Source organism: Kryptolebias marmoratus, linkage group LG20 (genome assembly GCF_001649575.2).
Source record: "Kryptolebias marmoratus isolate JLee-2015 linkage group LG20, ASM164957v2, whole genome shotgun sequence".
Classification (NCBI taxonomy): Eukaryota; Metazoa; Chordata; class Actinopteri; order Cyprinodontiformes; family Rivulidae; genus Kryptolebias; species Kryptolebias marmoratus.
Genome location: NC_051449.1, coordinates 19,712,418 through 19,729,431, shown reverse-complemented (window position 1 = coordinate 19,729,431; position 17,014 = coordinate 19,712,418). Strand labels below are relative to the sequence as shown.

General features: G+C 41.8%; 2 protein-coding genes across 2 annotated transcripts in view; one reads left to right on the top strand and one right to left on the bottom strand.

The window, feature by feature from the left end:
- Positions 1-10,258, bottom strand: part of LOC108238283 — a 13,831-nt gene extending 3,573 nt beyond the window's left edge. Inside the window, exons 1-7 of the mRNA XM_017420250.2 lie at positions 10,167-10,258; positions 8,716-8,872; positions 7,649-7,798; positions 6,504-6,650; positions 6,255-6,388; positions 5,113-5,250; positions 762-918 (exon numbers count right to left, since the gene is read on the bottom strand). Of these exons, the coding sequence (XP_017275739.2) occupies positions 762-918; positions 5,113-5,250; positions 6,255-6,388; positions 6,504-6,650; positions 7,649-7,798; positions 8,716-8,872; positions 10,167-10,258 (975 nt within the window). The remainder of the gene's footprint in view (positions 1-761; positions 919-5,112; positions 5,251-6,254; positions 6,389-6,503; positions 6,651-7,648; positions 7,799-8,715; positions 8,873-10,166) is intronic.
- Positions 10,259-11,121: 863 nt separating this feature from the next.
- LOC108238278 (phospholipid phosphatase 6-like) lies at positions 11,122-16,600 on the top strand. The gene is made up of 3 exons (XM_037981890.1): positions 11,122-11,580; positions 12,992-13,413; positions 14,490-16,600. Exons 1-2 carry the CDS (start codon positions 11,211-11,213, stop codon positions 13,411-13,413), a joined length of 792 nt encoding a protein of 263 aa, XP_037837818.1. The 5' UTR covers positions 11,122-11,210; the 3' UTR covers positions 14,490-16,600.
- The last annotated feature ends 414 nt before the right edge of the window (positions 16,601-17,014 follow it).

Sequence of the window (17,014 nt, the reverse complement as noted above, 5' to 3'; positions counted from 1 at the left end):
TTTCATTTGTTGTCATTTGTAATCATCAAAATTAGACGAAATAAACATTTGAAATATATGAGTTTGTATGTAATGTATGAATATAATATACAAGTTTCACTTTTTAAATGGAATTACTGAAATCAATCTACTTTTTCATGATATTCTAATTTTATGACCAGCACCTGTATATTCCAACACTTATGGACAGGAAATATGGATCATGACTGAAAGACTGAGATCTCTTCACATCTGTCTGAGATGATAATTCTCTGTAGGATGGCCAGGCTCAGTTATAGAAAGAGGATAAGAAAGTAGAGCCACTGCTTCGCCACATCCAAAGGAGTCAGCTGACATGGTTCAGTTACTTGTGTAGGTTGCCTCTGGGATGTCTCTGGAGGGTTTTGGGGCATGTTCCGTGTAGGGGAAGCCATCGCCCAGATCCAGAACTCACATCAGGGAACATATATCTCTGGCCTGGGGACACCTTTGAGTCTTCCAGTAAAGGAGCAGGAGAAAGTTATGTTTGGGTTTCCTCTTGGACCTGCTATCTCTGCAGATAACCATAAAAGATGGATGGATGGACAGTCAACCACATAATTAAAACCAATTTTAGCCTTGGACTCGCTTGTTGTACTTCTGAAAGCATTACTTGAACACTGTTTGACTAGAGGAGACGTGTCCATGTGTTGATCCTCTTGAGCCTCTGATATAGGCTAAGTACTAGGGCCTGCAGACAAAAAAAACCCCGCAAAAAACATACATGGAGGCACTTAGATCACCTTGCTCCAGCCGTGGTGGTCCTCCAAGCTGTCAAGGGATATGGCCATCATTTTGACGTTGCGTTTGCTGAACTCACTGCTCAGTCTGGCAGCGCGACCCAGCTCTGTGGTGCACACTGGAGTGTAGTCTTTGGGGTGAGAGAAGAGAATTCCCCATCTGTAAGAGACACGGTTTAAGAGATTTTATGATCTAGTTTCCTTTTTACTCAGTTTCCACTAATTAGATATAGGCTACCAGTTACTGGTACTTTGTTTTCTGTTTCTGTTGTTGGTTTGTAGAGATGAAAGCATCAGAACATGCATATGATACCAGAATGGAAATTTACTTCTCCCCTTGAGGTCTGCAATGTTGTTTTAACAGTTGCCTATACCTTAGGCTGAAGTTTCTAATGCTTTTAACACCACAGAAGCTCAGAAGCATAACACATCAGGTCTTTTTTCACAAGAATTGAGCTGAATTGCAAAACAGCATCAGAAAAACAAAGTACATTTATACAGCTTCCACAAGAATTAGGATGATAAGTAGCAATAAGTTTCAGAGAGGTGCTTTCCTTCTTCTTCTTTTTCTTTTGGGCTGTTCCCTTTTCAGTGGTCACCACAGTGAGTCATCTTCCTCCATCTAACTCTGTCTTCTGCATCCTCTGTCCTCACTCCAACTACCTCCATATCCTCTCTAACTGCATCCAGATATCTCCTCTTTGTCTTCTTCCTGGCAGCTGCATCTCTAACATCCTTCTACCAATATACCCACTGTCCCCCCTCTGCACATGTCCAAACCATCTCAGTCTGGCCTCTCTAACTTTATGTCCCAGTCCTTCAACCTGTGCTGTACCTCTGATGACCTCATTCCTAATATTAATTTGCATATGAACCAATCAAACTGACTACAGTTTGTAACAATGTGTGCTTACAATCATGAAGCCAACATTGCTGAACCAGTGGCCCCAACAGATCCCAGGAACAATCTCAGAGATCTCTGTCCAGAAGAGTACAGTCCTGGGAACAGCTAAGATACTGAGCAGAGCCCTCACCTCCCAGGCCTCTGGTAGAGGACCCGAGCTTGAAGTGAAAGTGGAACTGCATATGTAAAACAAATCGTTTGAAGTGGGTGAAGTGAAGTGGGTGTACAAAAAAAAACACCCAGCTCACCCTATTTTTCCAACTGGGCTGTATATTTACATTTATTTCTAATTTTTTTTAAATCTTCTCTATAGGTTTGCAGTTGTCGGTATTTGAAAGTTGTTGCTGGCTGGTGAAGTTGAAGGACTTTGATAAGAATCTTACATTAGAATAACAGGATACGATTTGCAATTGACAGTATCCCAATTCACACCTACTCGCCAACTCTGAACTGTGACTACCTTCCTTTTTGCCTCTAGTTTATCAAGGGTAAATCAGTTTCTACCCCCATTCTTCCTCAGTCATATCATTTATCACACTGAAGCAGGAAAAAGGGGTCTCAAGCACAGTTTTAAAGTGTTGTGTGAAAGTTGGAGTAGATTGGCGAATCCTAAGAGTTTGAAAACCAAGCAACTATCTCTATAATCTCTATAAAAGCAGAAATGTTGGCAGTATCAAGGTGGAAATTTACCCCCAGCTCCTATGATCATTGCTGACATCTTAAGACATTGCTTCTCTATATGATCATAGGATCACAGAGAAGCAGCTACTCCTGCCTATCAATCTGGAAAGTGTTACAAGATCATTTACAATCAGTTAGGAAATTATTAGGTTTGTAAAATTCCACATTAGCTATCTATTTTTGAAGCAATGTTTGGAAAGAAAAGACCGAAGTGGATTTGTTTGGCTATAATGCACAGGGACATGTTTGGAAATACCAAACAATATATCAGCACAAACACATCATATCAACTGCCAAGCACGGTGGTGGAGTATTGATGATTTAGGCTTGCTTTGCAGCCACGAGACCTGAGCACCTTGAGACATTGAGTCAGCCTTGAACTACTCTAAGTCAAAGTATTTAAAGTCAGAACTGACGTCACCTGTCTCACAGCTGAAGTCTGAAACTAGGTCATGCAAAAGGACGATGATCCCTAACACAGCAGCAAACCAACAGTAGAATGGTTGAAAAAAACAGAATAAAGGTGTTGCAACAGCTAAAGCAACCTGACCACGACCTGATTAAAATGCTGTGAAATCTTAAAAAGCTGTGCAGAAATGAATGCTCACAAACCTCAATAAAATGAAGCAATTCCATGAAAAAAGTACAAGCTGTTGATTGAAAGGTTGTACTAGATGACTCATAAAGTGCTTGTACTTTATTTTGTTAAATAACTGTAGAACAGCTTGTAATATGTCATGCCTTGTTCATTATTGCCTGCCGCTGAAAGGCAAAGGCAGATGATAATTGTTTTGTCTGTGTCTGTGTTCATATATCTGTCCCCAGAATACCTCATGAACCACTCGCTGGAAAGGGTTTAATAAAAAAAAATTAAGAAAGTAATCATTGGCTGTACCCTACAATTAATTATCCTTTGGAGTCAATCAAATTTAAGATGGCTGCCACAGCTAATTAATTTTAGCCAACACAAAAATGGCTATAAATCAGCCAGTTTTACAGCTATTGAGCCAAAATTTGGTGTGGTAGTAGATGAGTCATTCACAACACATACTTTTAGTGTGACATTTCACAATATTACATGAAATGGAGAATGGAGTTATTTCCAAATTCCAAATTACCATTATGCCAACTTGGAAATAATTTATGTGGGTAAAATAACTATGTTTTATCCTACAGTGCTACTTGTTTTTGATCATTGTTTTATGATGTATGCTACTGACCTTTTGGCCAGGTTGCCCTTGTAAAGTAAATCTTGAGCATAATGAGTTTTTTTATTTGTTTGCTAAAACAAAAGTAATGAAATAAAATGAAACCATATTGTATATGATGGTTCCTCATAAAAGAGGAACCATCATAAAAAGATAAGCCCCTGCACTGCATGGCAGATTGAGGAAGTGGCTGATATTGATTACTCTTACCGGTGGCTATAAGGACAGCACAGAAGCACGAATTATGGCAGCACAAGAGCAGCAGAGAATGAGGTCTATCATACCAGATAGGACCCAAGATACAGGCTGTGCAAAGATGCTCCTGAGACAGTCCAGCACATAATAGCAAGGTGTAAGAAGCAGGCAGGCAAACCATACAAGTGACTGGATTAGTGTACAGGAACATCTGTACTGAGTATGGACTGGAAGTCCCACAGTCAAAGTGGGAAACTCCACCAAGGGTGGTGGAGAATTGCAGGGCTAAGGTATTGTGGGGCTTCCACAATAGGAATCGAGGGTGACAAACAGGTGATGGCAAACCAACCAGACATCATGGTGGTCGACAAGATACAGAAGAAGGCAGAGTTGTGATAGATGCAGCAATTGCAACCAACTGTAACATCAGGAAGAAGGAGAACGAGAAGCTGGAGAAATACCAAGGGCTGAAAGAGGAAATAGAGAAGTTGTGGAGCATCAAGGCCTCAGTTGTACCAGTGGTCATCGGAGCACTGGGTGCTGTGACCCCCAAACTGGAAGAATGGCTCCAACAGATCCCAGGAACAACCTCAGAGATCTCTGTCTAGAAGAGCACAGTCCTATAAACAGCTAAGATACTGAGGAGAACCCTCAAGCTCCCAGGCCTCTGGTAGAGGACCTGAGCTTGAAGTGAAAGTGGAACTGCATATGTAAAACAAATCGTTTGAAGTGGGTGACATTTTTTTGTTGTTGTTTATGTATATATCTATATGTATATATACAAAAAAAAAAAACGCCCAGCTCACCCTATTTTTCCACATGGGCAGTGTATATATATATATTTCATTCATTTTCAATCAACAAATATTTTTTATTTTCTCTAAATTTGATTTTCTCTAAAGGTTTGCAGTTGTCAGTATTTGAAAGGTGTTGCTGGCTGGTGAAGTTGAAGGACTTTGATAAGAATCTTACATTAGAAAAACAGGATACGGTTTGTAGTTGGTAAGTTACCAGACTGATAACAGAGGGGATTTTTTTTAAGAGGTCAGAGATGTAAGTTTGTAAAGTCTCTTGTGGTTCTTACTAAGTTGTGTTTTAACACATCATCAGACCCATGACAAACAGTTCATCTAATGTCTAACAAATACATTCATCTCTCAATTTATTCACTGAAAGAATATTTTAACAGCTCACACAACTATAGGCAACAGGCCTATAGGTGAAGCTCATCTTGGTTTTTATTTAGCACAAGTCAGGAAGTGCTTAAAAAAACTTGCACAGACTCCTCAAATCTCTCTCCCTTCTTTTAAACTGAATTCTCAATCAGTCTGTGAATTTTCTTCTGCTTCTCAACAAGTCTACTCACGAATCACCGAGATATTCATGGAATTTAATCCTCCCAATGGTGGTCTCTGCCTCAAAATCAGGAAACACGTCTCCGAGCAGCAGCCCAGGCATCCTGCGAAAGTGGAGGGGGTTGCGTGTTCGGCAGCAGGTCTGACGACTGACAGCCAGAGAGACGCAAAGAGAGAGAGACAGAGAGAGAAAGAGACAAAGGGTGGGAAGTTAACTCTGAAATGCCCACACAAGCTATGATTGTCTCCGTTCAGAAACTGAAATCAGGAACTCTGACTGGACGTGTTTAATGGTAAATATACTGTATTTTATAGTGCCTTTCTAACCAACCAGGCCACTCAAAGTGCTTTACAACACAATGTGTGCCTTCATTTATCCATCCACACGCACATTCATACAGCACTCCATTGAGTCTCTACAAATATCTACAAAGCTGATCTGAATAAATCATTCTATAGAGCCTAATCGGTGTTTTAGATCACATTCATACACAGATGGGGCACATATTGGAGGCAGTGAGGGGTTGAGTGTCTTGCCCAAGAACACTTTGACATGTGGCATACTGGTGTAATCGAACCTCCCACTGACTGTTAGTAGCATATTCGTCTCCTTCCTTTTCCTGTTTGGATCACCTCTGCTGTTCTTTGACGCTCAATCCCAGGATCAGAGTCGATAAGCTCTTCGTTGATGCAGATCGACCGGGTTCAAAAGAACAGCAAATCCTTTACAGCTGACTTAATGCTTCAGACAGTTGTGTCTGGAAGTCAAAACGAAGCTACTTCAAGTTCAGTACTTTATATGAATTATATTTAATTATATATATATTTGTCGTTTGACACAAGTGAATTATCGAACCACAAGACATTAAAAATCAACATCAGCGAATTCAGATTAAAAAAAAAACCTTTTATAATATAACACAGAAAACGAAAAACACTTTATATTTCAATGTTTTTATCCCTAGTTCAGCCTCCCTGTGCTACAGTAAAATGTCTAAATGACTAAAAATTATTGTGTACGTTAAGTCTGTTTCTGATCTGTCTGCCAGCTGGACTGGACTTTCTGCTCCAGAGGAAGATGAGCAGGACCTTCAGGACTTAGAAGGTCTGGATTTTGGTTCAGTCTGAATATTAAGGATCCTTGCACGCTTACTGGATTTGTGGTTGCGGCGTGAAGCGGAGATAAGTCTTGCCAGAGGGCAGTTCTTTGGTGTGGACCCCAGCTGGGAACAAAGATGCAGCCTCGTCCTCAGACATGCTGGAAGGCACAATCACATTGTCTCCAGGCTGTGAAACAGAATCGGGACACTTTTAAGGTGCCACAGGTCAACTCTTGTTTCTTTAATCTGTGCAGACAGCTGCAGGACTGCCAGCTGAAGTCACCCTCAAATGCTGGACCTACCTTCCAGTCGGCAGGGGTGTTTACTTGTATCATATTTGTAAGCTGGAGGGAGTCAACCACTCGCAGGATTTCATCAAAGCTGCGTCCCGTAGGGTCCGGATACAGCAGGGAGAGTTTCAGCGTTTTGTCAGGACCAATGAGGAACACCTACACAAGAATGAAAAATAGGGTGGAAACTTAGAAGACTCATTGTTTGATATTTATAGGTTTCAGTGGAACAAGTTTAAAAGTGAATCACAGTAAGCTCCCTTTACACAGAATGAAAATCCCACTATGACATTTTAAAAAATACAAACAGCCAGGGCATGGATGGATGTTGCAGGGTCTTGGCAAGGTTTTTAGATGCAGATTAAAAGTGCAGGTGGCCCCTCATTAGCAGTGGGTTTTGAGCATGGACAGAACTTCTGTAGCAGGGTTGTGGAGGTTTATCGTCGTGGTAGCAGAGTATCAGGGTCCTGGGTGGGGAAATGTGGTCGCAGCGTAGCCATGACATGTAGCTCATTTGCACCTATGATGTTTGGTCATTGAGAATTTGAAGCCTGACTGGCTACTCCAGCCTTTTGCCTAGGCCATAACCCCGTTGTTCTCACATTGCATTGGCAGTCCTCTAAGGAAGTTGTTACAACACTCTTGGCTGGAAGAAGAATGAATGTGGTCGAGGTTCTCATGCTGCTGAATTGTTTTTTTTTTTTGCTCCACAGTAAGGCTGAAACTGATGTTGAATGCCCAAGAACCTATATTATATATATATATATACACACAATAATTCTGTAGATCATGACAAGGTCATGCAAACAACCTAGTGCAGATACCCATGACTGTATGTGCCGTACTAGAGTGGCATGATCTTCTAGTTCATAGCTGCATCTTAGAGTGCTCTGACTGAGTCCTGTTAGGGTGGAGCTTAGAGCGTGGTGCGATCGTGGGTATAGCATTGATGTGGCAATGCGCTGCTGACATATAGGCCATGGTGAGGATGCAGGAGAACATTTTGGGGGTGCAGAAAATAGCAGGAAAACCTATTTTGAGAATGTTAAGAGTGTACCAGCGCCATGATTGCCTTCCCACTGAAGGAGGTTCTCCCAAACTCGCTCTGTTATGATCAGGTCATCATCCAGTGTGAACAGGGTCGTTGTGATACTCACGCAGCGAGCAGTAAGAGGCAGGTCATTCTCGTCTCGTACATCAGGGTCCATCATGCCCAGGCTGACTGCCAGCTCGCGGTTTCTGTCTGCTATGATGGGAAAGGGCAGTGCGCAGCTCTCATAATCCTCACAGTTGTAAGCCAGGATGTCCTAATCAGAGAGAGAGGTGTCACAATATAAAAGGTGAGACACACTGGGACGAGACCTGTGGTGGATTTTCCAAAAAAAAAGAACCTAAACAAGAAATTGTCTTTTGTGGCGGTATATTATATGCTATAGAAGGTCACAACATCACAAACACAACTTCGAATTTGTCAAGTGTAGAGTTGTATTTTTAAATACTGAGTTTAGTTTGTCCTCTGAAGTGTTTTTAAAAATGTTGCTTGTGTGTGTTGTTGTGTGTCAATCTGTAATGTCTGAGTGGACGTTCAGAATATGCCAAATAAGTCAGGTCCTAACAAATATCTTACTGTTTGTTAGCAGAATAATACTTTGTGATATGATCACTTCATCTCTTAATGGCTTTGATAATTGCAACTTAAACATACTCTGCTATGAAGTGCAATCAAACATAAGTTTTTCAGGTCATAACTTTACAATATATCAAAAATGGATGAAACATGCAGTTACATCTATCCATTATCTGCTGCTCATTCTGGAGTCGGGTCATGGAGGCAGCAGCTTGAGCAGGGAAGCCCAAACATCTTTCCTCAGCCACCTCCTCCAGCTCTTCCAGGAGAATTCCAAGGCATTCCCAGGCCAGCCAAGAGACATAGTCTCTCCAGCGTGTCCTGGGTCCTCCCGGGGTCTCCTCCCAGTTGGACATGACCAGAACATCTACCTTGGAGACATCCTTACCAGATGCCCCAACCACCTCAATTGGCTCCTCTGGATGTGGAAACATGCAGTTTTCCAATCAAAATGTCTATAATTAATTATTTCAAAGAGTAAAGCATATTTTCTCACTGATGGATTTAACGTTAACACGGCTACTTTCGTTCATTGATATAGATGGAAAACCAAATTCTGCAGACAGAAATAAATCAATAGGAATGCATTAAGATCACCTTGCTCCAGCCATGGTGGTCCTCCAAGCAGTCGATCGACAGGGCAATTAATTTGACGTTGCGTTTGCTGAACTCACTGTTCAGTCTGACAACCCGACCCAGCTCTGTGGTGCACACTGGAGTGTAGTCTTTGGGGTGAGAGAAGAGAATTCCCCATCTGTAAGAGACATGGGTTTGGGTATTTTGTGACCAGGTTTCTTTCCTGCTCAGTGCCCACTCATGAGATGAAGACAATCACTTCCTAACATCAAGCGTGTAAATGCTTGTTGGGTTAATGGTCTCTGATAAGAATCTGACACCAAATTGACAGGATGTGACCTGTTTTGTCATTGTAAAGTTGCCAGAACATTGTCACGGGTGCTTTATGTTAATCTTTTGAGCTTGGCAGTGTGATTGTGCGAGGCTTCTCTGTGGTCAAGACTTCTTTAGGTCTGCCATTTGTCCAGTTTGCTAATGCTTTCAATGCTAATATGTTTCTGGTGTCACACAGACTTACAGATAAACTCTGCTCATCTTATAACTGAATCTTGGTCAAAATGAGCTAGAAGACTTCAGGAACGATGCTCTTTGGACAGGCCAAGGTTGAGATGTTTGGGCATAACGCACAGAAGCACAATTAGAAAGGTTCAAACACAGAATATCAGCAAAACACCTCATATCAGCTGTCAGCACAGTGGAAGAGGTGTGATGGTTTGGGCTTGTTTTGCAGCTGCAAGACCTGAGCACCTTGCACTCATTGTGTGAACCGCAAAATCTTTCATATATGAAAGTATTCTAGCGCATAAGTCTGTCTGACAGCTGAAGTTTATCCCAAATGGAGTCTTGCCACAGGACAGTGAGCCCAGCCACAGCGGCAGTTTATCTGTTTATTGATCTGTAAGCTGTTTTCGTTTGATATTTTGTGTCTGCACGCCTACGCGTGCCTGATTGCTTGATTTTTAATCTGCTTGTCAGGTGAGATCAGGGTTTTTTTTTCTGATTTTGCCTGCACATCAATGTAAAAACAAATGAAATAAAAAACATCCACTGTAATGTGAGAAACGGATTGGAGTTTCAAAAATGTATGATTGCCAAAAATGGTTCTACAAGCAGTTTAAAAATCTTTAAAATCTTCTCTCGTAATATAGCAGGCCACCATTTTCCTTGTTTTAGATATGCTCCTGTTTCAGCATGCCTGATCTAAAAGAATGGCTTATTAACTGGCTTTTGCAGAAGTTGGTGACCTGCTGATGAAGTAATTCATTGACTTGAATCATGTGTGTTAGAGCAGAGAGACAAGGACACCTTGGAGGATAGTGGCCCCCAAGGACTGGAGCTTGGCACTCCTCAGAATCAGATATATTAGGGGCCTTAAGGCCAAAAAATAACCCTTAAGCTCACTCTTTTTTTCTTTTAACTGTAGTCTCAATGTGAATTTGCCTTTTTTGCCAATAATCAACAAGCATACTCACGAATCACCAAGATATTCATAGAATTTAATTCTCCCAACGGTGGTCTCCGCCTCAAAGTCAGGGAATATATCTCCCAGCAGCAGTCCTGACATTCTGTGTGTTCAGCAGCTGCTCTGACAACTGGCAGAGACACAGAGAGGTGGGGTGGAAAGTGCTTTCTGAAACACACACCCACACACACTTATACCACAGGTTGATTGAAACACTGATAAAACACATTTTACATGCACACCGTGGTGGCTACTCTTCATGCTGCTGTTTCTTTGCATTAGAAATTGTACATTTTGTTTATGCTTAATTGACAGTCACTCTATAGTTTTCAGTTTTCAAATGTTTTGTGTAGTTTTTAAGCAATTTGTGCTATTTTAGCTGTCAAAACATTGTGCTCATCTATGGTAATATTATTTTCATTTTTGTAACTCTTGTACTTTTCAAAAGATTAACTTTACTCACAGATATTTCCACCACATTGAGATGTCTTTAAATCTTTAAAAAACATTGTTCTCTTTGTTCTACTTTTAGCTACTTTTTGTTTCATTGTGCACCGACAACTTCAGTGTGATGTAACCTGAATGCTGCTTTTTAACATTCCAAGCAGTATTTTAAAAAAGAAACAGACAATTTACAATTCATGACATCCTCATTATAGCTTTCCAGCCAAACTCAGGTTTTGAGACTAGCTCTAAATTGATTTGGGTTCGTTATTAGACCTGCAGGCACAGAAACAGCTGGTTTGGTTCAGATGTTTGTGTGGTTCCAACACCTCATTCGAGACAGAATCTCTACCAATCATGCCGAAGTGTGTGTTATTCATTATTATTATCATTGCTTACAGACAAAGAGAAATAAACCTATAAAAGTGTTTGGCAGAAAAAGTTCTCTCCCAGTCACGTGAGGAGAGGAGTCCGGTTCTGAGCCTGTGACCCTGCAGCTCCAGTGTGCAGGGACCCGTTTGCAGGATGTCCTCCGTCTGAGCGCAGCGGGGTTCACGAGCTCCCTACAGAGACGCGGACGGATCACCGAGGACGCTCTGTCCAAGAGAAGATGTCCTTAGCGGCGAGCAGACGGAACAGCTGCCGAGCGGTGGTGTGTGGAAGCCGGGCACCGTCTGAGGCGCACCCGGGCCGCCGCCGGGCCGCCAGCTGTCCGTACTTCTCTCCCGAGGACTTCTCCGTGAGTCTCAACCAGCCCATGCTCGCCATCGCGCTCCGGTTCCTGCTGGCCGTGGATCTGTGGCTGTCCAAGCGGCTCGGGGTGTGCGCGTGCGAGGAGTCGTCGTGGGGCAGCATTCGGCCCCTGGTTCGGCTGGTGGAGTTCTCGGGACATGTGGTCCCCTGGCTCGTCGGGACCGTGTACACCCTGCTCCGCGGGGAGAGCGCGGCGGAGCAGGAGGTCATGCTGAATCTGAGCCTGGGTGAGACAAAGTGTCCTCTGAGTTCATCTGCACACGTCTGCTTAGTTTTTTTGTAGCTTAAATATTAATTTACAGTAAATAATTATGTGTAATTCAGAAAACTTATTACAGCTTCATTAATTTAACAATTTCAATGACCTTTCAGCCTGGTGTCATTTAGGTGGATGCTGTTGGTGCGCCAGGCCGGAAAACAGCTGGTGCGTTTTTACGCACGACTGTGCCAAAACCAAAGTGAGAGATTTGTCAGTCATTGTGGCGCGCCGTTTCCGTCCGCTCCGAGCTGAGCAAATCTAATGGCTACTGACACAGACCACCAGTCTGGAGCCGCGTCAGACCGTCCAGGTCCCGTAGGGACACAACAAGGGACCGGTTCTGTTTCTGTGCGCCAGGACCGAGAACCAAACAGCTGCGGCTGGAGCAGAAGGATCAGACTGTCATCCAGTCAACACGATGATTCTACACGGGAATAGTTTATTTTGGTCGCCTGGTCTCTTTAGGTCCCCACTCCTGTACCTTTACATTACAGAGCTGTGCTTTGGTGAAATACCAGAGCTATTCTTGGCACACTGGAGCCCACTGAGGACGAGGCAGTGTGTGTGCGCGCGTGTGAGAGCATCAGTTTGATCACACACACAACCAACTTGCTCCACAACAACAACAAGGGGAATAAAATTAAACCCCAGTGAATGCTGCCCCAGGGTCAAGGGTCAGTGTTAGGGTTGTTGTAACACTTCATTATATCTTGTAGCAAAGATGTCATTTTATGAATATCGTGTTTCTCTTTAATACTACTTAGTTTATAAAGCAGTTTTAAGAAATATTACATTATTTTTTATTCATTTTAAAGTTATGGCTAATAAATAATTTTCAATAGTTTGTGAAAATATATCAAGCAACAAATAACAGCTTTAAAAAAAACGTGTTGTCATTGTGGCCCTATAAATGATCACTAAGCTGAAAACAAAAGTGTTCTGGTGGGCTCAAAAAGTGGACAATGACATTTTTGCCTGCTTGTGCATCTGTCTGTTAGCAAAATATTTCATGAACCAGAGGACAGATTTAAAAAAAACTTTAAGAAAGTTACCATGGGATGTCCTACTTTTGGAGCCAACCCAATTTAAGTTGGCCACCACAGCTAATTGACCTCAGTAAACACTAAAACGGCAATTAGTCAGTCAGTGTTGCAGAAGTTAATATAAAATTTTGTGTGATAGTAGCTGAGAGTCACCCCCAAGCCAACACATATTCTGAGCTTTTACAGATAGCATGAGACCTTGTGATATTACGTGAGATAATATTTAAGATTGTCTTGTTTTAATGTGATAAACCTTGTCACAAATAGAAAAGTGTTTAAACCCCAGAAGGAGACTGAGCTTGAGCCGTGTTTCATGTGCCTCTTTCCTCCTTCAAGCTCTGATTCTGGACCTGCTGCTGGTCAGAACCGTGAAGACTCTGGTTAGGCGCCGAACGCCCGCTCCAAACCGCTCTGACATCCTGTCGGCCTTCTTCGTGGAGCGGTACTCCTTCCCCTCGGGCCACGCGTCCAGGGCGGCCTTGTGCGCCCGCTTCTTCCTCGCCCAGCTGGCGGACACGGCCTCCACGCGGGTCCTGGTGGTGGGCTGGGCCGTCCTGGTGAGCCTGTCCCGGCTGCTGCTGGCCCGACACTACGTGACGGATGTGGCCTTTGGTTTGGCCATGGGATACTGCCAGTACAGCCTGGTGGAACAGTTCTGGGTGTCCTGGGACTGCCTGCAGGACCCGCTGCTCCTGCGGCTGAGAGAGAGCCTGGACCAGGCCTACGCCGGACTCTGGACTGCAGACTGGAAACATTAGGTCAGGAGGACTTGTGTGTGTGTGTGTGAGAGTAGACAACATACTATATGCAGCATTTTACATTCAAAAATCCCATTTAAAGCCAGAAAAGCTGTTCAGCCTGAGCACAATGTTGAGAAGAGAGGCTGAGGTGGAATAATGTCACAACAGACCAAAAAAAGGTTACGTTTTGACAGGAAATGTCCTCTCTGTTTTCCCTTTCATTATTGCCCACCACCATGAAAGACAGGTGATCATGTATTGTTCCTCTGTCGGTGTGTGCTTATGTTTTTCTGTCTGTTAGCAAAAGATCTCATAAACCACTGCGTGGATTTTAATGAAACTCTCAGAAAATAATCACTGGATGTGCATCTACAACTGATTAACTTTTAAAGCCACTTCTATTCAGGATGGCTAAAACAGCTAATCCACCCCAGCTAACACAAAAATGGCCCTAACTTAATCAGTTTGACAGAAATTGAGCTAGAATTTGGTGAGGTAGTAGCTGAGAGTTATCCCCACCACATACTCCAATCACTAACAGATTATGCAATATTTTTGCATAAGACTTTGGCACTAACTGTTGTAGTCAGCCCTGTCTGTCTGTTAGCAAATTATCTCATGAACCACTGGATATAAATTAATGAGGCTAAGTAAAGATTATTACTAGATGTACATCTACAACTGATTAACTTTTGGCATCAACCTGATTCAGGATGTTTGTCACAGCTAATTAATCTTAGCAAACAGAAAAATGGCTCCAGGTCTTTTTTACACACATTGAGCTTAAACGTGGTATGGTAGTAGCTGAGACTGATCCCCAACACTTACTACAAGCACTAACTGGTCACACAATATCTTTGTTTAAACTTTGGCATGCAAGGTAACAGGCCGTAAGCACTCTTTCAAAGAATGCTAATTTAATTAATTGAATTTATTTACCAGTTATGAGGTTAATAAAGTAGTTCTGTATATGATAAAGCCAAGTAATGAGAGGATTGAAGTACAGCAAGTAACAAGTCTGTGTTTTGTTTTGTTTTTACGCTACGTTATATATTCTACATATCATATTTTTATTTCATTGTTTTCTTTCTCAGCCTTTCTGAGAGAAAGCACAGTGTTCCTGGGCCCGGTTTTTCCTGTGGCTTCCCGAGCTCTCAGAATGAACCATGGCGACTATATTTATGTGGGGGGAAAGTCAGCTCACACGCGTCCAAATTTCCACCAGCTGCTGCCGAGGCTCCTGACCGTCATTATACCGTACGACACCTCTCATCTCATCTTACAGCGTCGATAAACCCCGCTGCAGTCACCTTCTTTTCAGCGTGCCGATAAAACGTCCAAATTTAACCGCGCAAACACGAAGGACCGGATTTGGGTTTAAGATGATAAAGAGATCAAAAGAGCGGGCAAGACTCCCTTGTGCCGGAACAGAATCAAACCTGGAAGATGTGTTTATAAAACACAGGATCCCTAGGGGGCAGCACTCCCACAAAGCAGGAAGATTTGATGTTATTATTTGTTTTTTTTTAGCTCTATTTTATAAAGATTAATATGCTGAGTTTGAATGTCTGAAACCGATCTGAATTATGTTTGGATTTATTACACATCTTGACTGAATGAAAACAGTATTTAACTGTTTGTTCTTTGTATTGTGCCCTGAAATGATTTTTGTGGTGAACATTAAAAAAAACAAAACATTATTGCATTGAAAAGTTCCCCAGAAATGTTGACTCTCGGTATGTTAATACTTGCTAAAAACCCTCCATCTACCTTCCATCATGTGTAGGTGATGGAACATGCAGATGAGTCTGTGTGGGTGCTCTTAAGCCCCGTCGTGTTTGATAATGTTTGCAGTTCATTTTGATATAGCAGAAAGCTCAGTTCTGTTAGACAGAATTTGGGCTGTTGGAGTAAGATCAGAATAAATTGGTATTTTTAGTTAAAAATCTGTTTGTCTGTTGACTCGTGTAAATCTCCACAGCCTTCCAGTAAAGCTCCGGAGACAAGCAAAACACCAGAATTAATAATTTCAAACCCCACGATCAGTAGAGATCCAACACAGATGACAATAACCTAAAGCAATAGAGAGGAATTTTTGAAATAGAGATCTGTGGAGTGGTTATGAACAGTGAATATCTTACCTGTTGTAGATAGCTCTTTGAACTGCCTCAGTTGGGAGAAATAGAGTTTAAGGCCTTAGATGTATTAAAAAAAAGATTTGCTGCTACATCAGCACCTCATGTCACACAAACAGAATCTTTGGGTTGTTTTTCTTATCTCCGTGCAGACCGGACAAACAGGTTTTGAGTAACAAAGATGCAGCAGCCTCTTTCACACGTTGGGTAGTATCTCACTGGGCTGTGACTGTTGAGGACTGGCTGGGGACACAAAATTGCAAGAAAATCACACCGAACGGCAAATTTGCACAAGCACTCGGCAAAATCTGGGTCAGAACGAGGAAAGGTTTGAAATGCCCGCAACCTCGTCTGGGACGGAGTGAAAATTTTGCTGCAAATTTTTTGAATTAGTTCAAAAAATTCCAAAAATTTGTTGACACGAGAGCAAGCCTCTGTAGCTCGCATGAGGAAATTCAGAACCTCCGCAAACATTTTGAGACAATTGGGAAACTTTCCTGCGAATGACGGTTTTTGTACCAAAGAAACCAAAACAACAATGGAGCCATTTCTACAGCATTCTTAGAATTTTTCCTGCATTTGTCCCACTTTTCCTGATCTTATCATTAATACATTTTGATTGTGTGCTGAAATTATTAATCATTAATAATAAACTATAAGTAGCATCAAAAGCTGTTTTGCAGAGAATCTTAAGCTGAGCTAAGAATGTCCTTTCTTTGGACCTTGATGTGTTGTTATTGTGGATGTTTCTCTATCTCCAGTGTGTGGTGTTGGCATTGCAGTTGTTTTGTTAGATTATTGTGGACAAGGGAAAAAAAATTATAGAAATAAATAAAATCCACAGTTATGCAGACAGGGGCTGTCTGACTGGATTTATGAGCTTTTGGCTAGTCTGAGCTCCAATCCAAAAATATCCACAGCAGTTCATGAGAACACTATTTTTTAAAATTTACACTTTTATCAGTTTTGCATTATATAATCACATACTTCCAATTTGTGAATGCAAACAGCAGCAGCAAATTATACAACTTTTGATGTAACTTGGGGCACTTTTGGCCAAAACGTCATAAAATTTCCTGTTGAAATAACGATGTAATGAAGCTGTTTTAGGATGGCAGCAATTTATTTTGGTTTTGACCCTGCTTAAATTAGATGTTAGCTCATCAGTTAACAACCAAGCTGTATTTATCCAGACTGACGTCGTACAAGAAGCTATCTACAACAGATGCATGTTGTTTTTTGCTTTTGTATGCACTCAAATTTACTGCCTGTAGCTATTTGACCAATGGAAGTCCTGGCTCATCTGTGTAAAAAAAAACAAACATGTGGCAGCCTCTGTGCACACAATTACATTTACCAAGACATGTTTTGTTCCATTGAGAAAACAAACACTAACAATGTCAACAACTGTGTCATAAAACATTGACAAAATGTAAAAATGTTTAATATGATTGCTCAAACTGGACAGTTTTAATTTAGACTTG

Coding starts and splice junctions, on each gene's coding strand:
- LOC108238278 (XM_037981890.1), top strand. CDS start 11,211: ATGTCCTTAGCGGCGAGCAGACGGAACAGCTGCCGAGCGGTGGTGTGT. Junction 11,581..12,991: donor CATGCTGAATCTGAGCCTGG/GTGAGACAAAGT, acceptor TCCTCCTTCAAG/CTCTGATTCTGGACCTGCTG.